The sequence below is a fragment of the Lagopus leucura genome, unplaced genomic scaffold (assembly GCF_019238085.1).
Source record: "Lagopus leucura isolate 7727_CA_CO unplaced genomic scaffold, USGS_WTPT01 Super-Scaffold_702, whole genome shotgun sequence".
NCBI lineage: Eukaryota > Metazoa > Chordata > Aves > Galliformes > Phasianidae > Lagopus > Lagopus leucura.
The window spans coordinates 10,713,423-10,728,705 of NW_024962254.1; the positions used below are offsets into that span (position 1 = coordinate 10,713,423).

Here is a 15,283-nt window from a genome sequence, read left to right on the forward strand (position 1 = left end):
AAAATAAAATAAAATAAAATAAAATAAAATAAAATAAAATAAAATAAAATAAAATAAAATAAAATAAAAGAAAGGCCTTTAAACTCTTTTATTTAGCTGTACGGTTATGAGTAAAAGAACTGAAGTTAAATGTAGGTGTTGGCCAACAAAAAGCAGATGACTTCTAAACTCATCTAAAACTTCTTCAAGATGACTCATCCTTCTGAAAGAATTAATGGTGCTATCTGGTGCTATCTAATTTGAATTAGATTTGTACATTTTATTTTGCTATGTGAAAAAAGGAACAGAACAGCTGACAGAATTCTGAGGTTGGATTAACAAGTACCACTGTGTTTCTTCCCTGCAAAGAGTTAGGGAGGATTTTCTCTGAGTTTTTATAATAGCCCCTGTAAAATTCTACTGCTGTATTTCTGTATTGCCAGGCATTTGATTTGTATGGCTAATGGAAACTTTCATATGTCCAGCACTTTTCTGGGAGGCTGCATTTAGAAGCCAAAGCCATTGCATCTATAGCAAAATTACTAGGCTTGTTTTTAACACCTTCCAGTTTGATTTATTTTAAAAAAATGCACAAAACCTGTAAAATACTTTTTTTTTTTTTTTTAACTCAGAACTTCTTCATTTTAAAAAGAATTAAAGGGTCCAGATGGACTGTATTTCAGAAAATTAGTATCATATTTTTCGCAAGTGTTACTCCTGTTTAAAGGGCTTGGAAATTCATAAGTGGATTGATGTGCTATTCTGATTTACATTACACAGTTAAAATGCTTTATCTGTCCAGCTTCTTAATTTCTTTTTATGCATTCATTTGTAATTACTTTGTGGAGGGAGGCCATGTTTGAATGCTGGTTTCTGAAGCATAATATTTTCCATAAGGAATTACTTCTTTGTGTCACTTCACACACAGTTTGTTTCACCTCTGAGTACCCATAAGCTGTGTCACTGCTTGTAAAACAAGTGGGACTGTACTCTGCTATTGCAAAACCTTGCAGAAAATATCCAATTCTCTTTGCTATGTTTCCCGTCCCCCAAAATCAGAAAGTCATGTCCAAGTTATCTTCTGACTTTCGGTTGCCTACTGACCACCAGTGCTCCCAATACTGTTTCATACCAGTGCACATACAGCCATTATGTGCTGGACCAAAGGAGCAGCAGTCACACTGCAAAAGCTTGAATTTTCCTGTCTTCTGCAGGGCAGCACCCTTCTACATTTATGTGTAACATTTGGGGAGCTCGTCTTGTTCTCAGTGGTGCATTAAGCAGTGAAGTTGTTTTGTCGGTATTTTTTTAGAAAAACATGGGGAGCTCTGGCTATAGTAGGATGTGGAGAGAATTCTTGAAATGTGTCTTCACAGCAAAGAATTGTCATGCAGGCATTATGCAAGGCTGTATCTAATCTAGGTTAGCAGCCACTGTTTAAAATACCACTGAGCTTAAGTTCAAGAGTGTTTTCTGTTTGTGTTCACTGAAGATTCATAGCCAGAGCAAAGCACTACGTACGCCAGGGTTGAAAACATCTTCTACATCAGAAATCCTATATTTTGCAGGTGGGTTAAGGAGAAATGTAGTGTGACATCTCCTGGGTAAAGGATACATCCACTTACTTGGCGATCATTCTAGATTTAATGTATGGATTTCAAAGTTTAGTGTATTCTGAAGAACATTCTAGTATGATGCTGTTATTATGTATAATTGACAGTTTGTGAATAGTTTTGACCATTTATTATTTTCATTTTCAAAAGAATGGCTTTATATTTCTCTTCAATGAGCATGACCAATTGTCTTATGGATCAGCCTTCTTTTCAGACTCAGTGCTGCTGTTATACTCACCTCTTCCCTGTCAGAAAATCATTCCAAGGGATAAAAGGCCAATGTTTCTTGCTGAAGGTGCCACCTCTGCCATTCAGCATTTTATCCCTCATCTCTAAACCACTATTGTGTTCGAGTCCACTGTTCTTTTTCTTCTTGTCTATTTCTATAATGAAATAATCTGCTAGTGTTCAATTGCATAAGATAAAATCTATGTCTGAGTCATTGCCATTTTACTCTGTGTCCAGAAGATAACAGGTAGAGGAATAAAGTTGCTGTGATGTTACCTGAAGTATTTGTTACCTTTGATAAGCACTCTGAAAGTAAAGAGAAATTTCATGGTTCTGTCTAAATGTATGAGTCTAGTACTAGATGTATGGTCTTCTTCAAAGAAGGAGTTCAGTACTGTACAGTTGAATTTCCTAAGCAGAATAATCCTCAAGATCTGCATTTCCTATTTCTCTATGGTAATAGAATGCTCTATCCATCTAGTTGCTAAAGAAAATCAATCAGCTGGAACATCAAGTTGAAATGCATGGAAATAAGACCTGAACATGTTCAAATTAAAAAATGAGAAGTTTTTTATTTTGTATGCTGCATGTGGACTTTTATGTTCTATCTCTCTACTCTACCTAACTCTGTCTGAAATAGCAATTAAATGTCAAAATAACTTTTTCTTATACTTTGTTTTAATCCAGGACCACTTGGATTTACATGGATAAAACATTACTGCACTTACGATAAAGGAACAAAAACATTTACAATGAGTATAGCTGAAACTAAATCTGGTGGAAAAGTGGTGAGTTTGCACAACCTCCAGCACGTGCATGAACTCTATATTCCATACTTTACATTAAGCATTCAGCAGATGTTAAAATAAAAAAAAAATGGTGAAAAGAGTATTAAACTGCTTTCAAACATGAAACAGTGTACATTTTAGATAGATACATAATGTATTTAAATAAAAATGTTCATTATATAACACATGAAATCCATATTAAATAACTCCTCTAATATGGTGGTTCCAAATGCCTAGGAAAGCAATCACAGTCATAGAATGAACAACATTTAAAAGAAAGTTCTGAAGGTTGTTTAGTTCAATCTCCATGCTCAGTGCATGTCCAGAACCAGAACAAATTGCTCAGGACCCGCTCCAGTCAGGTTTTAAACATCTTCATTAACTGAGACCCCTACAAACCTCTGCAGGCAGCCTGTTTCAGTGTTCAAGCAGTCCCACTGTGAAAACGTTCTCCTTGCATCTTAATGGAATTTCATGTATTTCATTTTGGGGCCATTACCTTATGCTTACACATGGCACTGCTGAGAAGAATCTGTCTCCATCTTCTTTAGTTCTTCCCACAGCTATTTGTAAGCACTGGAGGACTTTGTATTTGAACAGTCATAGGTGTCTCCAGCCTGCCCTTATTTGACAGGTGCTCCAAACTCATTTCACTGTGCTCATGTCTCTTGTACTGAACAGCTCAGCACCCGACGCAGCACTCCAGATGACTTTCACCAGGACTGAGCAGAGAGGAAAGTAGAATCATCTCCCTCAGTCTGCTGGCAGCACTCTGCCTGATGCAGTTCAAGGCTGTTAGCCTTCTTTGCTTCAAAAGGACATTGGTTTATGGCCAGCTTGTTGCCACCAGAGTCTGAAGATACAAGCCAGGCTGCTTTCCTGGTGCCTGAGCTTATTCCTTCCCCTCTGCAGGACTTGGCATTTCCCCATGGTGGACCTTATAAAATTCCTTTTAGCCCATTTCTCCAACTTTTTGAGGTCCTTTTTACACCCATCTGATGTATCAGCCATTCCTTTCAGCTGTATACTATGAGCTAAATGTAGTCTTAATTTGTATGCAAAGAAATTGTTGGAAAAGTTCGTAAATATTTTTAAGCTCTTCTCTTAGAGAATGCTTTTGGTACTGTTTACACAGTTGAATTTTAGATGTGTAGCCTATACCAGTCTATTGCCTGTACTAATTTTCTTTTGTTTTGTTTTGTAGAATGGCCTTGTCACAAGCTCACCAGAAATATTCAAGCTGAAATCTTGTATCAGGAGAAAGACAGACTCAATTGACAAACGCTTCTGTTTTGATATCGAAGTATTTGAGAGGTTTGAATTGTTTTCATTATGTTAACATATTAAGAGTAATGAAGAAATTAAAAAAAAAAAAAAAAAGCAATTTGCAAATAATTTATAACAATTGCACTTGTAGTAGGGACACACGTCTGTGTATGCCCACATGTAGGCAAGCCTAACCTAGCTTTCAAGACCTGGTGCTTACCTGGTACTTACTTGTTCAAACCTGTTTTTCTAACAAAATTAATAAGTTACATATGTATTGTCTTAAGTATGTTATGTTTGCATGCAGACAGAATGTGGCTTCTTACAAAACTTGTGGCACAAGTTTTTTCTTTGTAAAAGTGTTCATTCTTTCAAGGTTAGGAATGAAGTGAGAAGTATTGAATGAAGCTTTCCCTTTAACTGTGATGGAACACAATGCATTTCTAGACTTTGTCTAAGAAATATTTTGTGATTATTACAGTATTTTAAATTTCCATACAAGGCTGTTGTTTAGCATGTTAATTATGAGGTTACATTTTGTACTTTTAAATATATTTTTATAAAATAGTCTTTTGAGTAAGTTAAAAGTTTAGAAGCAGAAATGTTATGTGAGTTCATTCAGACAAATTTGTATCTTGGAAGCTTGAAATGATAGCTTAAATTTGAAGTTAGTACTTTCTTCTTTTTAAGTAGAGTTGCATATGCATTGTGGTACTGTCATTGTAAAGTGTAAATGTCTCTTATGTATCCCCTACTCTGTTAGAACAACCTATCTGCAGTTCTTTAAGTGCTCTACAGAAATCACTGTAGGCACTCTTCATATATAGTTTTATTCCTCCTGTACATTTTGATTAATTTGAAATGTGAATGGCCTGTTAGTTAAAGGCCTTCCAGAAAGCAGGACAAAATATTGAAAGATAAGTAGAATGCAACATTTCTTAATCACTGTTATGAGCATATACCTTTCATAAGTTGATAGAAAGTTGGCTCCTGCAGTTTGTTTGATATTCAGCAGGGAGGTAGTGAATTCTTATGTGTCAGCAGAGGAGATAAAGCCCAGCCAACAAAATACCTAGAAATATTTGGTGGGAGTTCATAAGCAAGGACAGCATTGATGTCATGTTGGTAAAGCTTGGTGTATTTTTTTTTTTGTCTGTGAAAATAGAAATACTGTGGTTTTTATTAATGTTGACAATGACACAAAATGTGAGTAAAAACACATAAATATGGAAACAGTATTAAAATACTGATATTTCAAAAAGACTGCAGTAATGATTGCATTAAAATATTTGTAAGCGGAACTTGAATTCAAGATGCATAGTTGCTTGGAAATCAGCTGCAAAGTACAGTGAACTTTAAAAATAATTGACATCTGCAAAATTTCCTTAGCAGCATAAGATTACAACTTTTTTTTCTTTTTTTCTTTTTTTTTTTTTTCCTGGGAAAGAGCTCTTTTTTGCAAATATGCAGCTACAACAAATCTTTAAAATTCTAGCATAAGATTTTGTGGGTAAATTTTGTCTCCAGGCACCAGACAGTGCTAATTCTCTTTGTGCTATTGTATGAAGCACTGTGTGAAACATTACAATTCAAAACCATTGGAAAAACATGCAGACTGATGTTCACATTTCAAAAAAGAGCCATGTTAACTGAAAGAAACCATGTGAACCACTGATGGGGAAGACACAGCGTGATCCTTGATAATTAACACAATGAATTTAAATCTACTTTGGTATTTTTCACACCTATGTTCAGCTCAGATTTCGTAGAAAAACTGTTCTAAAAAATAGTCAGCATCTGATTTGTATTAGAGTTATATGCAAAGATAGCATCATAGAAGGAATGTTTCTCTTTGAATGTAATTTTATTTTTTGAGAAATACCTGCTTTTTCACCCACCTTTGTAAGTGCAGCATATCTGATATACTTCCAGCTGATTTCAAGGAAATCACTGCAGTGAAGGTCAGAATTTCGGATGAACAATTTAACAGTGTAATATTGAAATTTGTGAAGGTTTGTGCATAAGTGCTGAATGTACTTGTTGTCATAGGTTTAGTAGTTTTGTGTAGATTTCTTTTGTGTTTATCTGTGTTTCAAATTATATCTACTTCTACACATTCTAAGTAAATAATGTGCTGAGACCAGCATGGCTTACAGTGGTAAAGGGCTTTTGCATCAGTGTGTGCTGCTGTGCATAACTTCTTCTTTCACTGGACTGATAATAGATGAAACTATTAGTAGAAAAAATATTTTTAACTAAAAATTATTATAATCTTGATCTTTTTTTTGTCATACACACATCTCACAGTAATATTAGTCTTCTGTAATTAAGTTAGAGCTAAAGTTCTGAACTGTCTAGTCTTGGTTATAAGAACAAGGCTTGCTTCCCCTTGATGATTTGGTATATGTGTCAGTACATGCTTTGTTGTTTTGTATTTCCCAGTAGCTTCTCACATGCTTTCTAATTACAAGTTCAAAATTGAGGTCTTTTGGGGAAGATGGAAAAGGGTCATGGTTTATTGTTCATTTATTTTTATTTTGGAAGATGACAGATACAGTGTTTTTAATTGTAAACCATGAACCTACCTTAGAAAATTATGGTTCTGGATGGTGTGCTGGAAGTTTTGAGCAGAGGTGCACTACGCTGGTGTGGGAGCAAAACTTTTTCAAGTAGTCTGTCTCCTGGGCACTCTGTTGGCAAGTGAATGAATGAATGTCATACCATTTCTTAAAGAACTAATCTGTGATCACAGATTAAGTTGATTCTTTGTTTTTCCACATCTGTTCATATAATAATTCCAGTAACAAAGATTGAAACTGGTTTCCTCATCTATTCTCTGATTGCAGTGAATCTTTTTCTAAGTAGTGTCAAAGTTCCATCAACAGAGAATATATCATTTTTGACCTTTTAGTATAGCAGTTGGGGCCAACATGCAGAGCAAACAAGTTTTTTAAAATCTCTAAGTTAAAAATTCTATACCTGCACCATTGCAGTACTCAGCAACATTGACTTCACTCTCTGTGCTTTCTCTTTCTAGGCAACACTTTCAAAGGACTCTTTTGATGTCTATTTTATTAACTTATTAACTTCTCTCTGTCTCTTTTATATATATTTTCACATCAGTATTTGTTTGGATTTTGATTACTGTTTGAGCAGAGAAAGATCAGTAACTTCAGTGTATGTATATGTTTTTGACAGACCTGGAATCATCACGCTACAGGCTTTTTCAGAATCCAACAGAAAACTGTGGCTCGAAGCTATGGATGGAAAGGAACCAGTAAGGATATTTGTCCTTTTCTTTTACCTTTATAGATTCATAACATATATGTTAAAGAAGGAAGCTAGAATACATTTCAGACAGAGTTAGTTACAGTACTGTGCAGTACAATAAAGGCAAATAGAGCTTTTCTGTTTCTCATAAAATACAATTGCAAATGAGCAGTGAAGATAGATAGTAATTAGTGAAGCAGAAATACTAGTATATTTAAACTTTTACTTATAATTTTTGGGGGCCTGGAGGTTCTTTTTTTTATATTTTTATGTATAGGTTGATACCCTGTTGTCATATAGGGTTTGTGGTTCAGAAAAAAACTGTGAAATGGTAGTTTCTGCAGTGGTCACAACAAACCATCTCTAGGCAGCGTTATGGAATAGACAGTAAGTACCATCTTGAAAATCACTACAGAGAGCATAAAAATGTGCTGAAAGCTACTAAGACAGGCTTATCTGAGATTTCTTCTCAGTATTAATCAGCTCTGAAATTGTCACTGAATAAGGTGATACCAGCGTGGCATCCAAGGGAGAAAAATGGTTGGTAGATTTTATGAGATAAATAAGTATTTTTACAAAGCTTATTGCTTGACTGAAAAAGTGCAGAAATGAAATCACTCTTTGTATTAATATTTAACCCATTTGCAGTCTTCACATCTGGCTTCTAATACATTTTATGTGCCTGTAAACTCATTGCAAATCCCTTGGCAATCTATAATCTCAAGGCCTGAATGGGTTTTTGAGACATGTTCCGCTGGCTGCCTGCCTTCTCTTTTGAGTGCAGAACAGAACAGCTGTGTATCTTAGCCAGAGCTGAGCTGTGCGCTGTTGCCCCTCTCCAGCTGCTAACCTGAATGAGTGCTGCTGGAATTAAACATCGGGAGGAGGTGAAGAGCTTGGATGGTTTTCCCATAGCAGTGTATGACACTAATGTGCAACATATTACAGATGGTTAAGAACTATGAGCAATTCCAACAGTAAAGGACTTAACAAACATGGACCTGTTGTATTTGTTGTTTTTTTCCAGATCTACACACTGCCAGCCATTATTAGCAAGAAGGAAGAAAGTAAGCACTTTAATTATGCAGAGATATGAAATATTTCCAGGTTTTGTCATTACAAAAATGGGTTTCTGGATGTGTGTCTGTGTGATGGACATTATTTATGTTTTCTTTCCATCAGTCTGAAGATATTACACAGTATCTCTAAATGCTGTTTGATGGATTATGTAATTGGATTACATCAAAGCATATCCTAAATTATGTAAACTGTGAGAAAGCCTTCAACTTTTGTGTCACCAACAAACATAAATTGGAAGAAAAATTGATTGGTCCTGAAATGACAATATATTTAACAAATCTGCAGATTTCCATCTACACTCTTTATACTTAAATGTAAATGCATGCCCATGTGTTGAAATATCATTTCTGTATGGGTCATACCTTTTCATTTGTAGGTATATATGTACCTATTAGGCATATGCAGTGTAATAAAACAAGTATATTTATGAATATCCAGACATTTATCTATGTGCAGTTGTATTATGGTAACATATGTAAACAAATGCAAAACAAAAATTTAAAATACATTTGAGTATATAGAGAAAGAGAGGTGTCAGATATGCACAGGTGTCTTCAAAGAAGCTAAATTTGAGAACAGAAATCTAAAATTAAATGAGCATGTCTGTTTTGGTTTTTTTTGCTTTTTTATTGATGTTTCTATTTTGATGATGACACATATGCTGCTCTAAAATCTCTGTTTAGCCAATTAGAAGAATAAGCATCAAAGATCCAAGAATTAATGCATAATGCATTCACTTGAAATAATAACAAAGATTGTTTTGCTGTGTTGCTATATTTTGAGTAGTTATATGCATGTGCAAGAAGCAAGAATGTTGTTGTATGAAAATCAGTGAAAATACTCTGGTCATTTTGTTAAGTCTTGAATTCTTAAAACCATTTCCCTCAGCAAAGGGAAGAGAGTTCTTGTAAAACAGTGACCTTTGGACTCTATGTGTGGAGTTACTGATTTCTAATAAAGGCAGCAGAATATTCTCATAGGCATGAGAAAGTTGTATTTTTATTGCTAAGTGTATACGTACATTATAGACTTACAGAATAAGTATCATGATCTCACTAATAAATGTGTATCAGTCTTTTTTGACTGAAATGTGGCTGTAGCTAAACATGGAGATTTTGTGTATTGATGAGTTGAAAAATTATTTTTCCTTCTCTTTTAGTGTTCTTAAATGAAGCAGGTTTCAACTTCGTGAGGAAATGTATCCATGCTGTAGAAACAAGAGGTAAGTATTAAATCACAGATGATATACTAGATTACTATGAATATTTTTATCAAATAATGCTTTGAATCTACGTATTTTAAAGCTCTATTTTAGAGTATGGCCATCATTCAGTTTGTACTTTTCACCTTCCATGGATGTGCTTTTTGCTTAAAACCATTGGCACAAATTCCAGCAAAGGTTCATTGCATATTGTTTAAGTGTGGTTATTTGTTTGCTTGTTTTGATTTTTTGTTTTTTGTTGTCTGGTTTTTTTTACATCATAGTAGGTTTGTGTTTTTTAGAAAGCTTGTTCTTTAGAAAGCTGTTGCACACATACTTAGTTTAGGTCTTTTATTTGTGTGCACTGAATTATGCTTTTGATTTCTGGCATGAAACCTTAAGACCAAAAAGTACATGGTGTTAACACTCTTTGCTGGCAAATGTTTGTTGATGAACCTGATCCCCCATCATTTCACTCAGTCATTCTACACACGGCTTATCCATTTATAAAAAAAAAAAGTGTGTAGAAACCAGTATTTGGTAGTGAGAATGTACAAAAAGAAAGTAATTGTCTATTGATGAGGTGGTATCTTGTAACTCATAGTAAGCTGTTTGACAATTCCCTTTTAAACAGCTGTATGGTATTCCGTAAGCAGAAGTGACCTTTTCTTGTCTATGCACTGAGCTCTCTGAATGCAAGTCTCTTCTAATCCAAAAGCTGTGGAAAATCACTCTGTGCAGCATTGAGCCCAGCATGATTTCTTCTTCTCAGGTAGCAGTGTTGTGTAGCTTTTGAATCACTCACAGCTTGCATTGCTCTGTAAAAAAATGATAAATAATAAAAATTAATAAAACAATATCACCTGCAGGTTGTCTAGCAGAGATCAGAGGTTAGAATATTGTTTTGAAATGAAAAATGTACAATCTCAAAATAGTAAGACCAGAAGAAGGAAGAAGAATATATTTACATACCCACATTAAATCTACAAATTAGGAGTTACAGTTTTGAGTGCATTCTGCTAGAGACAGAAAGTTGGCACTTATGATGTGGAATAAAGGAATAAACTCTTCCTGTTTTTGTTCTCTGAGTCACACAACCAGAGTAAAGGAGAAGATTGTTTTTCTGTATTTTTCCTGACATTTCAGTACAAAATCTATGAGGAGTGAGAAGAAGAAAACATCACATCACAATTTGCATTCTGCTTTGGACTTCCAAGTGCTGTTGATATTTAAAAAAAAAAAAAAAAAAAAAAAAAAGGTTATAAACAGTGAAATTATTATGATTAGAATATTTTGAGTGTCACATCTCACATCTTAGGCGCTGTTTGTTAGTATCTGTTGTGCTTTAGTGCTATTAAAAAATAGAAAGCTGAAATCTGAAGATAAATTGAAACTGACTTTTTGTTTTGCTTGGAGATCCATACATAACTTAAATTCTGAACTGCAGTGTTCCAGTAGAACACAATATAAGTTTTTATTTTGGGTAAAATCATTATCTCTTCTATAAATGAAAGAAAACAAGCTTTGGTTGGAAGGGGCAATGCAGACACATAGTATTTCCACTGAAATCTGGGTAGGACGCCTTTGTAGACATGTAACACATTTTAAGACTTCTTTGGAGTCTTGTTTTTCACTTTTTCCAGTCATTCTCTGGATGTTTTCTGATACAGGTTGTTCCAATGCAAGGACTTCTGTTAATGTAGGATTGTGATTAGAGTATGGCATGGTGTGGATTCATTGGAATGCATTTATTAGCATCCCAGAAGTAACTCAGTAGGGTGAAGCAGTACTTGATAATGTAATTTTTCAATTTTCCATAAATAAATTGAGGTGGTTTGAAAACACAGACAAGGGGCACGTGAGTGTAATTGAAATAGCCATCTTCTCATTGTTTTCACTGTTCTTATTTTCCCAATGTAGGCATTACCATCCTGGGGCTGTACAGAATAGGTGGTGTAAACTCCAAAGTGCAGAAGCTGATGAATACCATATTTTGTAAGTGTCTTAAGTGTACCTTTGTCTATAGCATGCAGCACGTATACCATGATGCTTTTCTGTTGTACCCAGAAGAGCACACTTAAGTATCCACAGTTTCGTATGTCTGCTTGCTGCCACTCAACTGACTTTGCAGTCTTAGAATAGTAGTCAGTCTAACTAGATTCCTTGTGTACATTATTATTCAGTTTTCTACTTGGAGTCATCGATACACATGAGCAAATTACTGATAAAACACATTTCTTCTTTTAGCGTTTATATTTTATTTATTGGCATCTATCTGGTGTTTTCCAGAAGTGTTCCAAAGCTTAGTTTTGTAACACAGCATAATTCAGTTTAATAGACAGTTGTTGTATTTCACATTTTTTGTTAGTCTGGCTATCTGATGCCTGTCTTTCAGTCCAAGCCAGATGAATTATGAATTCTCTATTGACTTGGTGTTGCTTTTACTCTTTGGTATAGTGCATGCATTTACCGTTTACAGGTACTAAATATGAATTGTGAATTATTTTCATTAATAATCTGTCAGAGATTAAAATAGTTCAAATTGATCAAATCTAACTCTTAAATAATCATATGAGCTAAATGAATAATCTATTAGCTTCTATTTGCTGCTTTTCTTGTTTGTGTGTTGGTCAAAATATAACAATCATAATTCAAATTTCTCCCAGCCCCTAAATCTCCTCCTGATATGGATATTGATATGGAAATCTGGGACAATAAAACAATAACTAGCGGACTTAAAAACTACCTCAGGTAAGTATGATGCTATGCTATTCATTTGATGGCTCATTAATCTTTTGCTTATAAATATGATATTATACATGGTATTAATTGAGTATATTATCATCTTGTCTAATATCCTTATTAAAATGTGTAATAATCTAAAATTTGTCACACACTTTTCTACCTTGTTTAGCTACAGATTTGCCAGAATATAATTAACTGCATGCTTTTATTTAAAATATTTTGTGTAAACTAAAAGCATGTTTTGCTGAGCTTTTTTTTTTCTGAATTCCTCCTGTACAATGATTTTTCATGGCATCATTGTTGGAGCAGAGTAAATCTCTTCAAAAATGTTAATACTCTTTTTTTTATCGTGTGGTGTTGGTATTTTCACAAGTAAGATATTCCTCTCACAATTTTCAAATTTTTTGCTATTATGAGACAGAATCTTAAAAAGCAGATAGAACTCTTCTTGAATGTCAGAATATAATGTTGAAAGTAATCATAATAAAAACATAAAACTCAGATGGCGATCGTTCCATGTCTTCTTAAAAAAAATGGATTTCTTAGACTGGTCCCCTGGCAGAGGGCAGCATCAGAAATCCCTGGAAAATGTGCTTATGATTTATAGTAAAATGTATATGTTTATATCTAAAATGTGCATATCAACTTCACTGAAAAGAATGACTTTAGCTGAAGAAATGCATTTCTTCAGAAGCACAACTCTCTTGTAGGTGTCCTGTTTGTGAATCTAGGACATGAGCTAGCAGTAGCTGTGCTTTTATGTCTCTAAGACAATTTACAGGCTACTTTCAGAGGAGGACTTTTCCAGGATCTCTCAGATTAGATTTTTAGTATATAGTTCCGTAACTTGTTTGCCTTTCTTGGGCAGATTATTTCTGCAGCCCACTATGCCATGTTCTTCAATAGTATTATTCCTATTCCACAGCGTGGAAGTCTGAAAACTGTGAGTCTCTGTGTTACAGTGCTGGTAATGTTTCTCTTACAAACTTCCATGGTATCACCATCTTCAACTCAAGGAGATTTTCAGACTTTGTATGTGACTGAGTTGTATACAGTGGTAATCCGTGAATTGGGTTTCCTTGGATATACCAATATTCATTATGCTTATAGTGAGAGCTATCATAATGACAACTGCAAAGACTAAAAAGACTTTGAGTAATGCATTTTTTCAAATGTCCTTTTAAATTTATGAGCAGGTGTCTTTCAGAACCGCTGATGACATTTAAGCTGCACAAAGATTTCATTGTTGCTGTTAGTAAGTAAAGTAATTTATAACTTTCACAAAAGTAATATTTTTTCTAACCTTTAATCTCCTCAGTTGCTATCCCTGTTTTTCTCCTTGGTGTAGTATTCAGTTATCCAGCCAAGGATCTGAGTTCTTCTATTTCACTATATATGACGACAGTGCCACATGAAAGCCCTCAAAACAAGAGAAGTCATACTAAAAGAAGCTGTTCAGTGGTTTGTTCTGATCTTTTTAGAGCTTCTGAGTGATCGCTTTCTGCATGAAATCTTTAATCTTGATGTGTTTGTTTGATTGCTTTGTACAGGCTGATAATTATTCTATAGCATTCCTCCCCTCTTGTCCAGGGACTTTTATTTTCCCAGCTTGCTTTGCAGAATTGGAGAGGGATGGTAATAATCCCCTTTTCATAAATGGGGTAATTAGATAGGGAGGAAAATTGTGTTTCTGACAACTCCAGTTTAGAATTTGAATTTATTTCTCCATTTCCTCTTACATTTTTAAAGAGACCGTCAATAATTTTAGATGTTTTAAATAGCAAGGGATAAAATCTTGGATTCCACTCAAACACAACATGGAGTCAAAATTGCCACAGATTTTGTTGGCTTTGGTACTGGCAGTAAATGCTCTTTGCAAGTTACTTGAAATCCAGATTCCATTATGTTCTTGGAATAGATAAAATTGAATTGCTTTCATCATTTTGGAGGCTAATTGAGTTTGGTTAACTGCAGTGCATGTGTTTGGCATACTGGCACTTCTGCCATTTTTAGCCTCATTTTAGCGTGTGTTTAATCTGTCAGTAATTTCTGTTTTCTGTTCAATAGAATCAGATGATCAGAACTACAGAGTTGAAGCAGTGCATGCACTTGTACATAAATTACCGGAGAAGAACAGAGAGATGCTGGACATCCTTATCAAGCACTTGGTCAAGTAATTCTTTTTGATTTTTATGTTTGATACTACCGTAAGATGTGATCATTTTCACATTTAATTTGTCAGTGTTGCGTAACCCATTATAGTAATTGTGTTAAGACAGTGCCACCTGAAATTATATTTGATTTCTGAAATGTAATATGCAGTGTTGCTGAAGAATGCTCATTATAGAAATAAAATAAAAAACACAATGAAAAGTCACCAAGATAACTGGTAACGTTAGCATATAAAATATACTGGTATGTTTTCATTCACAATTCCTACTTATTACAGGAATTGGTACTATTTAAACTGTAGAAACATTTAAGACTATGCTAAGGTTGCTGATAAGAGAATGTTATTTAGGTCCTAAAACTGGTAAAAAGTGTAGGCTAGACTAATACAATATAATTTATCCTTCATGTTTGATCTAATTTTTATCTCTAAAAGCTCTAAGGTGTAATATGTTTTGAAAATTCTAATTCAAAATGTTTTTATTGTTGTTCTAGACAGCCCTATAAATGTCCAAACCCATGTTTGAGTCTCCCTAGATTTTTCAGCTATCCTGAGTTTTAATTAAATGTCACATGGAAAAGATTTTTCTGTTTCTTTGAAGTGATGATCTTTTGTCTCCATTTAATTACTCTTAATCTGCACTCAGACAAAAAAAAAATACAAACTTCTTTTTCTATTCTGTCTCTCTCTGTCATTAGCAATGATTGCATGCCTTTATTACATCATTATATATCTCTTTTTTCAGCAAACCTTATTCATGTGTTTTACAGTTCTTCACTAGATTTTGCTGAATATTTAAATGAACACATTATTATTTATGAGTTGGGATGCTGTGTATTTTTTAATATATTTCTCAGTGATCTTGGAATGCGAATAAGGAAACAGCAGTTCAGATGAGGCCCACAACTGACATATGTAGAAGATGCCATGAAAGTCTCCATGT

At 34.3% G+C, this 15,283-nt stretch overlaps 1 protein-coding gene across 1 annotated transcript in view; it reads left to right on the forward strand.

Moving 5' to 3' along the window:
• ARHGAP42 (Rho GTPase activating protein 42) overlaps positions 1-15,283 on the forward strand; it is a 154,462-nt gene that overhangs the window by 116,806 nt on the left and 22,373 nt on the right. Inside the window, exons 9-17 of the mRNA XM_042862489.1 lie at positions 2,508-2,608; positions 3,813-3,922; positions 7,073-7,151; positions 8,172-8,211; positions 9,384-9,446; positions 11,346-11,420; positions 12,092-12,176; positions 13,367-13,425; positions 14,238-14,343. Coding sequence (XP_042718423.1) covers positions 2,508-2,608; positions 3,813-3,922; positions 7,073-7,151; positions 8,172-8,211; positions 9,384-9,446; positions 11,346-11,420; positions 12,092-12,176; positions 13,367-13,425; positions 14,238-14,343 — 718 coding nt within the window. The remainder of the gene's footprint in view (positions 1-2,507; positions 2,609-3,812; positions 3,923-7,072; positions 7,152-8,171; positions 8,212-9,383; positions 9,447-11,345; positions 11,421-12,091; positions 12,177-13,366; positions 13,426-14,237; positions 14,344-15,283) is intronic.